This window comes from Podarcis bocagei (assembly GCF_964188305.1).
Source record: "Podarcis bocagei genome assembly, chromosome: 4".
NCBI classification, from domain to species: Eukaryota; Metazoa; Chordata; class Lepidosauria; order Squamata; family Lacertidae; genus Podarcis; species Podarcis bocagei.
The window spans coordinates 92,106,298-92,119,274 of NC_138128.1; the positions used below are offsets into that span (position 1 = coordinate 92,106,298).

At 42.4% G+C, this 12,977-nt stretch overlaps 1 protein-coding gene across 1 annotated transcript in view; it reads right to left on the minus strand.

Annotated features, from left to right (window-relative positions):
* COG3 (component of oligomeric golgi complex 3) overlaps positions 1 to 12,977 on the minus strand; it is a 47,349-nt gene that overhangs the window by 31,625 nt on the left and 2,747 nt on the right. The window contains exons 2-9 of the mRNA XM_081191624.1: positions 9,572 to 9,718; positions 8,852 to 8,913; positions 7,184 to 7,349; positions 6,441 to 6,515; positions 3,858 to 3,950; positions 3,017 to 3,142; positions 1,659 to 1,739; positions 598 to 641 (exon numbers count right to left, since the gene is read on the minus strand). Coding sequence (XP_081047750.1) covers positions 598 to 641; positions 1,659 to 1,739; positions 3,017 to 3,142; positions 3,858 to 3,950; positions 6,441 to 6,515; positions 7,184 to 7,349; positions 8,852 to 8,913; positions 9,572 to 9,718 — 794 coding nt within the window. The remainder of the gene's footprint in view (positions 1 to 597; positions 642 to 1,658; positions 1,740 to 3,016; positions 3,143 to 3,857; positions 3,951 to 6,440; positions 6,516 to 7,183; positions 7,350 to 8,851; positions 8,914 to 9,571; positions 9,719 to 12,977) is intronic.

A 12,977-nucleotide genomic window follows, 5' to 3' on the forward strand; every position in this document is an offset into this window, starting at 1 on the left:
AAAATACATTTCGGTAGATGAAGCTTGTCGTGCAGGCGTGAGGAAACTGACGCATACTGAAATTTCCTCTTCAATTATTAAATATACAGAAGATTGATCTACCTTTGTCTTTGGCCACCTTCTCTCTTTCTGTCCCCCAAAAAGAAAAACCTACTCTAAGTAAAAAAGGAAATGGTGATTCTAGAAGAAGAAGAAGAAGAAGAAGAAGAAGAAGAGGAGGAGTTTGGATTTGATATCCCGCCTTTCACTCCCTTTAAGGAGTCTCAAAGCGGCTAACATTCTCCTTTCCCTTCCTCCCCCACAACAAACCCTCTGTGAGGTGAGTGGGGCTGAGAGACTTCAAAGAAGTTTGACTGGCCCAAGGTCACCCAGCAGCTGCATGTGGAGGAGCGGAGACACGAACCCGGTTCCCCAGATTACGAGACTACTGCTCTTAACCACTACACCACACTGGCTCTCTACTGTTACAACACACCTTATGCTGGCCCCCGACATATCAGAGGAAGACTTAATCGACTTAATATTTCTGCATCAGACTCAATATTTTCAAGCAAAAAAACACAATCCTTGCCATTGACTTAGTTTCTGCATACTCACTCTGGCATCTTCTCAGACCGCTGCTCTATCTGCTCAATAAGTGTCTAAGGAAACAAGAAGAAAAAATTTGAGAGCATTCTGATGCTTCCCTACGCAGGGATATTAGAAACATTCAAGTACAGTGGTACCTCTAGTTACAAACTTAATTCGTTCCGCAGGTCCGTTCTTAACCTGAAACTGTTCTTAACTAGAGGCGTGCTTTCGCTAATGAATAGCTTTCGCTATTGCTGCCACTGCACCACCAGCACAGATTTCCATTCTCATCCTGGGGCAAAGTTCTCAACTCGAGGTAACTCTTCCAGGTTTGTGGAGTTTGTAACCTGAAGCGTTTGTAACCTGAGGTGTTTGTAACTCAAGGTACCACTGTAGTCAGTCTGTTGGCCGTTTTCCCTTTTCTAAAGAACTTGCAGCACACAGTGAATATGAGAGTACAGTGGTAGCTCAGGTTAAGTACTTAATTCGTTCTGGAGGTCTGTTCTTAACCTGAAACTGTTCTTAACCTGAAGCACCACTTTAGCTAATGGGGTCTCCTGCTGCTGCCGCGCCGCCAGAGCACAATTTCTGTTCTTATCCTGAAGCAAAGTTCTTAACCTGAAGCACTATTTCTGGGTTAGCGGAGTGTGTAACCTGAAGCGTATGTAACCTGAAGCATATGTAACCCGAGGTACCACTGTAATTCATACTTCTATAGGCTTCTTCCAAACCATAGGCACACACAATAGTATCCTCAAGAACTGGATCAGGGATTTGAAGAATACAAGCAATGTTGTAGTGAACATATGTGTAAGCTATTACACTGTTACACTGTGTTTCCCAAACTTGGGTCTCCAGCTGTTTTGGGACTACAATTCCCATCATCTTTGAGCACTGGTCTTGCTAGCTAGGGATGATGGGAGTTGTAATCCAAAAACAGCTGAAGACCCAAGTTTGGGAAACCCTGCATTATACGTGTTTGCGCATGATTCAATAGTGTACTGTATAACAAAGAAAATTCCACAAACCCTTCACTTATGGGCCTATCTTTGAGTACCCCTTCCATCTACCATACTTTGGGAACTTACTCTGACTTTGGGTGCAGCAGCTCTGAACTTCACATAAAATAGCGTGAAGGCATTGTCTGAATTTGGTACAACTGAAGGGTCCTGAAAGAAAAAAGAGAGAAAGAAATGTCATTCGCAATATGAGCTTACTAAACAATAAACTGTTACACAGTGACTGCAAAAACTCCATACACTGTAAAGGTAAAGGGACCCCTGACCATTAGGTCCAGTCGTGACCGACTCTGGGGTTGTGGCGCTCATCTCGCTTTATTGGCCGAGGGAGCCAGTGTACAGCTTCCGGGTCATATGGCCAGCATGACTAAGCCGCTTCTGGCAAACCAGAGCAGTGCACGGAAATGCCATTTACCTTCCCGCCGGAGCAGTACCTATTTATCTACTTGCACTTCGTGCTTTTGAACTGCTAGGTTGGCAGGAGCAGGGACCGAGCAACGGAAGCTCACCCCGTCACGGGGATTCGAACCGCCGACCTTCTGATCAGCAAGCCCTAGGCTCAGTGGTTTAACCCACAGCGCCACCCGCGTCCTTCCATACACTGTACTGCCATGCATATAACTAGATGCCACTGGGAAAGGAGGACACAGAAGTTGTAAACTGTGCACCCAAGGAAAATATAAGTGGCATGCAGACCTCTTCAGAAAAACAGCCCTCTAGGCAGCCTCCCCAGCCAGGTTTAATTTGTGAAATTCGCATCCTTCTCGTTTGGGAAATTCACATCCATTCCAGGCAGCTGTGCAGTGAATGACCTCAATGTGGAAGGCCAGTTAAAGTATTAGCATATTCCCCCTAGGCTGACCGGAGGCTGAGGTGCCTTCTCTATTGTACAATTCTCTCCTGGTCAAAGAAAATACATACAAATTCTCCCTTTTGCGTATCTTCTACAGTCCTGCCACCTCGCTCCCCAAAATAGGTCCGTTGACATTCTAATGAGTCACCCCAAACTCTTGCAGGCTGCAAGATTGCATCTTCATTGGATTCATGGAATCATAGAATCTTTAAAGAGTTGGAAGGGATTCCGAGGGTCATCTAGTCCAACCCCCTGCAATGTAGGAATCTCAGCTAAAGCATCCATGACAGACGGCCATCCAACCTCTGCTGAAGGAAGGAGACTTTCATGTTCAATGGATTGTTGAGGAACAAACACATTGTTCAAGTTATTTACACACAACAGAAGTCCGTACATCATAAAAGTGTGTGTTGGATAAGACAACTATTAAATTTGCCAAACACCCAACATGCTGTTTCAGAATGTAAAAGTGCAGTGAAGAATCACAATAAGAAAGGTAAATTATTTGGGAGATATTCCCAAGATATTTTAGCTCAAAAGAAACACCTACTCACTACTGGCTCTTCCAACTTACCCTTTTAATTAACTGGTTTGTGAGGTTTTGTAGTGTATTCACAGTGTATGTTTTCATGAGGTGCATAGCTCTTGAAAGACATTGTTTGGACTTTGCAAAATACACAGGATAATCCCTAAAGTTTGGCTGGAAAATAAGAAAAAAACAAGCTAAGAAAATGGGAATGGACACAATACATCTTCATCTTTGAACTGAACAAGGTTATTTCTGTCTTGCGCTAAATGCACATGTTTTAAGAATCAGGAATAACACGATTTATCCCAGGAAAAAGCAAACACTCTTGTATCAGCAGACTTGGTGTCTCAAAAGAAAAGAGATGGACTGAAAGCACACTGCCTTGAAATATGCAACGGAATGAGGAACAAACCCAGGTCCTTTTAGGAAACTAACCATCAAGGCTGGCAGAGGTTTGTGCGAAGAAGTTAATAAGCCCACATTTTATACCAAGGGAATTGTATTCAGAAGTTGTGTGATCGTGCTAGGGGGATGTAGAGGAAGAGAAAGAAGAGAAGAAATGTTTGTTAATTCCTCCTCCTCATGAAAAGCTGCTCTGAATTTTGGGGGAACCTCTGTAACAGCATGGGAAACGGCATTGGGATCTACAGAGGAAGAGGAATTAGCTAAAATTGCTACCTTCCCCCAGGAATACCTGCTGGGGCAAAGTCACTTCCATCTACATAATGAAGTGTAAGGGATTTAATCCATAAGAATTGTCACGGAAAGCATGAGGTCCCTTTTCCAGTTCTGTCATTGGATTTCCTCAATTTTAAAACCCATTGGAAACAGAATTGTGCACCACGAAATAATGTAAATAGGGACAAAAAAACTGAGCCCAACTTACATGCGATGAAATATATGCAATACAATCATCAAGTTTAGCCAGCATAGGGATGAAACCATCACTGTTTACTGACAATGTAGGGGAATTCAGTTTCTTGAAGAGAGAAAAACAACATGTGATATAAGTATCAGTAAGAAAAACAACAAAAGAAATCTGCATTCAGTACTATTCATTACAAGTCTTCCAATAATTAAAATAACAATCAAGGAAACTAACATTCAGGACAAGTATTTCATCCAGTCATGTCCCATGCCTCAAGTAATGAACATCTGGGTGGCTGCACGTTCTCCACCCCTGATATATAGGGTTAGATTCAGACTTAGAAATCAGAAATCAATGAGACTTAGGTTAGTCATGACCAGGCATAGGCAAACTCGGCCCTCCAGATGTTTTGGGATTACAATTCCCATCATCCCTGACCACTGGTCCTGTTAGCTACGGATCATGGGAGTTGTAGTCCCAAAACATCTGGAGGGCCGAGTTTGCCTATGCCTGGTCATGACTAATTTAAGTCCTATTGATTTCAGTGGGTCTACCATAAATATGACTAAGGCTTGTGTCGCACTTTAAACCAAACCATGAGAGTCCAGTCCAACTGCTGATGAGCTAAGCCATGGTTTGGCTTTGAATTATTGTCCGAACCAGAGCTTATTGTTTGTCTCTTCCTCGGTTACAGCTTGTGGTTCGTCTGCAGTGAGACAAATCATGAGCTCAGGTTGGGGTGATGTTTTTCCCCCCAAGTGAAAAGAACACTCCATTGCTGTCTGCCTACTCTCCACTGGTTAGCCAGAAGTAGGATGAGCAAATGAGGAGCAAAATGACTGCACACTTGCACATTCAAGCTAAGGTATGGGGTTGGTGTAAAGTTGTTCCAAGATGCAACCCATAATATTTTCCTCTTAAAACATCCTCAGAATATGTTTCTTCTCATCAGCCCATGGAACATAAATGCGTTGTAAAATTATTCTGCTCAAATATCACCCAGGATGCTCTATTTTAACACTCTCAAGCTGCAGCAACCAAACGTTCAATGAACATGGCAAACGGTGCCCAGAGTTGGGAACCTTACCTAGTTCCTTACTATTTATACTCATCAATATCTGCTTACTTACTGTAAATTGGTTTAAAATGTTTTAAGTAAGCATTTTCCTATGCGGAATTTTCCGAACTTTCAATATAATTGTCTTTCGGCACGGTCACAGAATCAAGAAACATGAATAATGGTGGTCCATTTAATAAATTCATAGAATCATAGAATCATAGAGTTGGAAGAGACCACAAGGGCCATCGAGTCCAACCCCCTGCCAAGCAGGAAACACCATCAGAGCACTCCTGACATATGGTTGTCAAGCCTCTGCTTAAAGACCTCCAAAGTAGGAGACTCCACCACACTCCTTGGCAGCAAATTCCACTGTCGAACAGCTCTTACTGTCAGGAAGTTCTTCCTAATGTTTAGGTGGAATCTTCTTCCTTGTAGTTTGGATCCATTGCTCCGTGTCCGCTTCTCTGGAGCAGCAGAAAACAACCTTTCTCCCTCCTCTATGTGACATCCTTTTATATATTTGAACATGGCTATCATATCACCCCTTAACCTCCTCTTCTCCAGGCTAAACATGCCCAGCTCCCTTAGCCGTTCCTCATAAGGCATCGTTTCCAGGCCTTTGACCATTTTGGTTGCCCTCCTCTGGACACGTTGCAGTTTGTCAGTGTCCTTCTTGAATTGTGGTGCCCAGAACTGGACACAGTACTCCAGGTGAGGTCTGACCAGAGAAGAATACAGTGGCACTATTACTTCCCTTGATCTAGATGCTATACTCCTATTGATGCAGCCCAGAATTGCATTGGCTTTTTTAGCTGCCGCATCACACTGTTGGCTCATGTCAAGTTTGTGGTCAACCAAGACTCCTAAATCCTTTTCACATGTACTGCAATAAATTTATAGCCCCGTCACATACTGATCATTCATTGCATGTAACTGTATGCATATTTTATATTTGATTTCACCCTCATAACAAGAGACAGTGACTGGTTTAGGGTCAGCCACTGAGCTTTAATCTGACTGGGGATTTGAACCTTGGTTTCCCTGACCCCAGTTCACACTCAACTCACTGCTATTAACTTTGGTTGCTGCATTTCCTGGAATAATATAATTATTTGTATTTGTATTATGATTAAGCAACCTTCAGTCCCATTCTATAGGTTATCATTATTAATGTTCTTATTGAAATTATTCAGTTATTTTTTAACGCCCTGGCCAAAGAATCTGCACTTGACAACAGTTGGACCTAAGAAACAACATTTCTTCAGCACCCCTTGGAAATTTCCTCCTTCCTTGTTTTTGAAGACCAAACATAGACAGAGGCTTAAAACCACTTTAACAGAACAATCTTATGCATGCTCACTCAGAATAAAGTTCGGTTTAATTCCATGTACACTTACTCCAGAGTTTTACTAGATTTTAACATAAGAATGATAATTACTAATCAGAGCACGCAACTCTTTAAAGAGTATCTAGAAAGACATGACTCTTAAGTGGAAAAGGTTTTTTGGTCTTTTTGTGTGTGTTTCAAAACAATTACTTACCGTATTAATATTTTCCAGTTCATTAAAATATGACAGTTTCTGCTGGATATTTTCTGCCAGGTCCACAAGCTCTGACTTTTTCAAGGAGAAATATAAATTATTTTTAGAGGCAGGTAAAAATATGGAGATACACTGTATGTCAGGAGAGGACAACCTGTGGGCTGATTATACTAAAGCAATTACATACATTTTGTTACATTTTACCTGCATATAAAGGTATAAGATGAACTTGGTCAATCAACTATTTCTATTAGAATACACTTACATCTGAAGCCATTTGCTACAATGGGCATTCATATATTTAGGTTAGAAAGAATAAGTTGAGTTTAAAACCTGGAACTTTAAGTCCGACCTTTTTCTGGTCCAATTTAAGGCTGATGTCGCCCTATTTAAAAAGTTACTCTCTGCCAGGATATACCGTAATCCGTTCTAGAAAGGGTCCACTGCTCAGAAGAAAAGGTAAAACAAAACCCTGGCTTGTCAGGTACTCTTCTTGCCACACATCCCTTGTTTCCTTTACAGCTGGTTATCATAGGAATTGTAAAGACTAAGAACTGTTCACTGTCTGCTTTTTTCCCCCTCCCTCCCCATCATTTTTCCTCTTATGTGTCATGCCTTTTGGCTAAATGTGTTTAGCCTTTTGGCTAAAGAGCAGGATCAAAAAGCTTGCAATAAATAAATAAACAATGTAGCTACAGATGCATAGGAAGCGGAAGTGTTTTTCTAACTAAGTATGAATTTACCTGCTCTTTCAGTAGCTGTTCGCAGGCTTCATGCAGCGTCCCTGTTTTGGTGGAAACAAAGAGATATTGCTTCTGTAACGACTCCAGGTGGTCAAGAGCACTGTTGACATCATTCAAGATAGCATCGCATTGCTCTTCAAACCCAGACAAGTAAGCTCTTGTCTGCCTGGAGAAATCAGAACACAACCGTTACATATAGGCACACATTTATCCTTTGAACTGATAGAAAGATTCAGAATAGTAGCATGGGGAATCTGTGTAGCTGAACCTATACTGTGCAGACAAGCTTCCGAGCGATCTGGTTAACTAGTGGCTATCTAAGCTACCTAACCTTATGCGCAGAAACCGGTCAACATCTGATGGAAACCAACACATGGCTTATTACAATCAAGGCCTGGCTGGACATACATTACAGAGCAACACCAAACTCCTTTTCAACTTCTATACTTGAAGACCATACTTCATGGTATATAGAAAAATTCAGGACAAAATACGTAGTTTGGGTATTGCTCTGGAGAGCCTCAAAGTATGTGATGAAAACTACATACTCCAAACAATCAAGCAACGGCGTTATGACCACGAAAAACAGCGTCTGTCTCCTCACACTCTGAGACCCTGTTCTCTGGAGGCCCTAGGCATAACTACTTCTTACGGATTTTATGACAATTACCTAAAAGACCTACTACTTCCTTCGCAACGAAGAGCTTTTATGCTTTCCCCTCTGCAGTGGCCACAGGTAAAGGTAAAGGGACCCCTGACCATTAGGTCCAGTTGTGACCAACTCTGGGGTTGCGGCGCTCATCTCGCTTTATTGGCCAAGGGAGCGTACAGCTTCTGGGTCATGTGGCCAGCATGACTAAGCCGCTTCTGGCGAACCAGAGCAGCGCACGGAAACACCGTTTACCTTCCTGCCGGAGCGGTACCTATTTATCTACTTGCACTTTGACATGCTTTCGAACTGCTAGGTTGGCAGGAGCAGGGGCCGAGAAACGGGAGCTCATCCCGTCACAGGGATTCGAACCGCCGACCTTCTGATCGGCAAGTCCTAGGCTCTGTGGTTTAACCCACGGCACCACCCGCGTCACGTGACCACAGGTAGATACTCACAAATTCCTTATCAAGTCCGCCTGTGCGCCTGCAATCAGGGATTACCAGATTGACCGGACCATATTCTTTGGGACTGCCCTTTGCAAAGAACTCCGCAAACAGATGCTGAGCAAGTTAGACCTGCGACCAACGGCTCCGAGAAAGCGAAACGAGGTTCCTCCTAGCGGATAGGGACAAGGACGCTACTGCCTCAGTGGCAGTAATTTCCATTTTACCCAGAAGGCTTCTTAATGAATCATCCCTCTAGGAAATAAGACAGGGTGAAGCAGAACAACCGAGTGCCTTGTGACCCTCAACAGCCTCACTCCTGACCCTTTTAAATTTATCCCACTGATTTGAAATGTCTTAAATTGTAATGCCAATAAAGGTATTTGTATTGTATTGTATTGTACTGTATTGTATCGAGTGAAACGGGAGGAGGATGAAAACGAAGGCATAGCACACACCAAAAGCACACAAGAACGGCAGGACATTCTCACAGGATGTTTGGCAAGCTGCCATTGTTGGGTGCTATGCCTTGATAGTCACAATTCAACCAGTGGGGTGGGGAGGCATATATACCTGTATTTAGCCCCTTCATCTTGATCCATCTGCGTATGGAGTTGATCAAACCATGAGAAGAACTAGAGCAAAGAAGGGAAGAGATTACTTAGGATGCTCTGGGAGAACGGCATCAATGGCATTTGGGCTGGTGAAATGGGCTTATTAGGAAATATAATCCAGTGTATTGCAACAATAGCACTGGTGGTAGAGAGAGGAGTCACTGGGTGATTCCTGGTGTGGGGGCTTCCTGACTGGACAGCAGAATTCAGAAGGTCTATTCCTTAGGTAAAAAAGTCCCTCCCAATTCTATGATTCATTCCTTTGCAATTACACAGAGCGGGGAAAACCTAATGAAACGCTCTATTTTAAAAATAAAATAAAAGCAACTGTTGGACAAAAAAGGAGGTCCGCAGTGTTCCCATTGCCAGTCACTCTCACCCAGCCCACTTCTTCTTTAGAATCTGACAACCTGTACAATGTCCCTGCCCTCTTCACCAAGTTAAGCATTATGGTCCAGCTTTTCTTCCTGGCCATGAGCTGCCAAGTACAGGCACCTCTGAATAGGGAGAGGGACACAGACAGGCCTCAGAGAAGGAAGAATAAAGCAGACATGCACAAGCATCTAAAGACTAAAGCCCAGCCAGAATTTTTGCCTATGTATTAAATAACATCACATTTAACACCTTACATTTTGCATTTGGAATTAAGAGAAGGCTTGATATTTATGTTATGTTTCACCTGCTGTGCTGTTTCGATTCTTTCATTTTCCATACGCAGCATGGAAAACCCTTTCAAGAGGATGTCCTCTGTGGATTCTGGCACTGGTGCTGTCAATGTTACGGTTAATGATTGCTGACCAAGACTGCTAAAATCTTCAATAGGAAGCTAGACACAAATAAGAAATAAAAATGAATGCGTTGAATGCCTTAAACTGTTTTTTAAAAACTAGTTTCTTCATTACTTACTTCCCCCCATTGAATGTTATAACACACAGTATCATTCATTCAAAACCAGATCAGAATGCTTTTGTCAAAATTGTTCATTTAAACAGAAACAAATGCAACAGATAGCTTTTACTCCCTTTTCTTTTCTTTACAACCGGATGCATCTGGAGTTCTGTAGCTCTGTTGTGCTCCACTGGAAGTTCCACTGGAACTCCAAAGCTGCAGTTTAACTTATTGATCTGTAAGCTAATATAATATACAATGTACAGTGGTAGCTCAGGTTACATACGCTTCAGGTTACAGACTCCGCTAACCTAGAAATAGTACCTCGGGTTAAGAACTCTGCTTCAGGATGAGAACAGAAATCGTGCTCTGGCGGTGCGGTGGCAGCTGGAGGCCCCATTAGCTAAAGTGGTGCTTCAGGTTAAGAACAGTTTCAGGTTAAGAACGGACCTCCGGAACAAATTAAGTACTTAACCCGAGGTACACTGTACTGGTGTCCAAAATCACAAACAGCTATGCAGGACACCAAGTTTAGATTACTTGGTTAAAAAGAGGCCGAGTGAATCAGAGCCTGGCAACATGGGACGGTCAGAATTCCACTTGGAAGAGAACACTCCTGCCAACATGTCTGCAGGATGCGCTTAGTACAGATTTATGAATGAGCACCCCAACTGAGGCACACAGGTGGCACTGTGGTCTAAACCACAGAGCCTAGGGCTTGCCAATCAGAAGGTCGGCAGTTCGAATCCCCATGACAGGGTGAGCTCCCGTTGCTCAGTACCAGCTCCTGCCAACCTAGCAGTTCGAAAGCATGAAGTGCAAGTAGATAAATAGGTACCACTCTGGCGGGAAGGTAAACAGTGTTTCTCTGTGCTGCTCTGGTTCGCCAGAAGTGGCAGTCATGCTGGCAACATGACCCGGTCCAGTCGTGGCCGGCTCTGGGGTTGTGGCGCTCATCTCGCTTTATTGGCCGAGGAAGCCGGCGTACAGCTTCCGGGTCATGTGGCCAGCATGACTAAACCGCTTCTGGCGAACCAGAGCAGCACACGGAAACGCTGTTTACCTTCCCGCTGGAACGGTACCTATTTATCTACTTGCACTTTGACGTGCTTTTGAACTGCTAGGTTGGCAGGAGCTGGGGCAGAGAAATGGGAGCTCACATCCGTCACGGGCATTCGAAACGCCAAACTTCTGATAGGCAAGTCCTAGGCTCTGTGGTTCAACCCACAGCGCCACCCGCGTCCCAATAACACTATTACAGAACTAATAAAGTCAGCCACAACATCAGCGTTTCATGCACTTGCATGTCTCCAAATGCAACAAATACGATCATCTGTCAATAATGCTCTTTTGCATTACTAGGACAACAGACTAGTCTCTGAACAGAAGAATCAATGGGCACGAATTGAAAGCAGGAGAGCTTTTCAATCTATCATGGCATTCTGGTCCAAATAGAGGTAAGGTTTGCTTTTCCGCTACTCATGCTAATTCACTGGGCAATGATGAGGATGTTTCTACACGGACCTCACTCCAGGTATCTGGTGAAGTTGTCTAGTTCCCAAAAGCTTATGACGTAATAAATTTTGTAAGATTTCTAGGTACCCAAGATTTTGTTCTTTTTAGCTTGATTACACTGTAAATCACTTGGAAACAGAAGTATGTGCCTGGAAAAATGCTGTAACCCACTCTAGGCTCCTGGGAAACAATGGACTATAAAGTAAAGAAGTGACACGACACAACCATCCCTACAACCTTCCTATCTGTAATATTTGCAGCCATACCTACCTTCAAGGAGCTCATGGTGGTGTATAGGAATTTGAACCATTTTTATTCTCACAACAACTTTGTGAGGGAGGTGAGGTTGAGAGTGTATTACTTGCTCAGTACACAAAACAATACACAAATTCTTTTTGCTTTTTAGAATAAGTGGCACCTGGATTCCGAGCAGAAAAGTAGCAGAGGCAAGCAAAGAGGCTAACCTTTTCTCCACCAGCAGTTTTCCCTGCTCCACGTTGCCGGATTTATGCATCTGAGGGCAGGTCCTTTTTTCTTTTGGCAGAGTGCCCGCACCTCACTATTTTTCTATATACTTCTAAACATAGATCAATAAATACCAGCCCTGCAGGGCTTACAAAGATGTTTTTTCTATCAAACTCCTCTGTTCAAAATTTCAAAAATTTGAGAGGGAGAGGGAGAGAGAGAATGAATTTTAATTCGATTCATGTTTAATTGTTTTTAATTATTGAGTCCCCTCCTCCAATGTTTTTCGCTATTCTTTAGCTATTTCTTATTTTATTATTGAGTCCCTCTCAGGCTCATCACATCTCACAGCCTGAGAGGGGAGGACCAGATCTTGCAATATGAGCTGACTGGACCCTCTTCAAAGAACTCTCCCTAACTGGTGTTGGGCTTAGCATTTATTCTCAGGACACCAAAGAACAGCAATTGGCTGGGGAATTAACAAGTGAGGTCAGAGCGGCAAAAGACAAGCCTATAATGCATGGCAAATGTACTGGATACATAAATTGTTCAGACTGTGGCAGGAATCCAGCTATAGCAGCTGTAGAAGGAGGAGAAAACAGGGGGTGAAGGAGGAGCTATGGGTGGAGGGCAGGGTGGATAAAAATCAATGATTTTTATAAATTTAAATTGGATTTTTAAAATAAAATGCTTTGGAGGAAAAATCTTTCTAAAGATAGTTTTCTATTTAAGTTGCATTATAGCCCAAAGGCTATTCATCAGGAAATGAGGATTTGTTTGAAGTTTTTCATGTGCGCTAAAACTCAGTCTTTTGAGGATTTGTTTGAAGTTTTTTGTTTTTGTTTAACCGCATCAGTTAACAAACATGGATACACATGCTATAATGTTATTGTTTTAGTTAAATAAATTGTTTAAATTGTTATTAAGGAAATAACACCCTTTCAATAAAGTACAGCAGAAAGGTTGTCCAAATATAAACAGTTAACTTATTAAACCTCACAATAATTTCATAATTAACTATGTATTTCTAATAGTATGATCAAATGAGTAATTTTTGAAATAACTGTAAAAACAACTCTGAAAATTTATTATTCCAAAAATGAAACCTACATCTGGTTGTAAATATTAAGATCATACCAGCAAGAATGAGTCCTTCTGTAAAAAATATACGTATATGATTTAAATCAAGTCTTACTGACTAGTGATTTAAATTTATT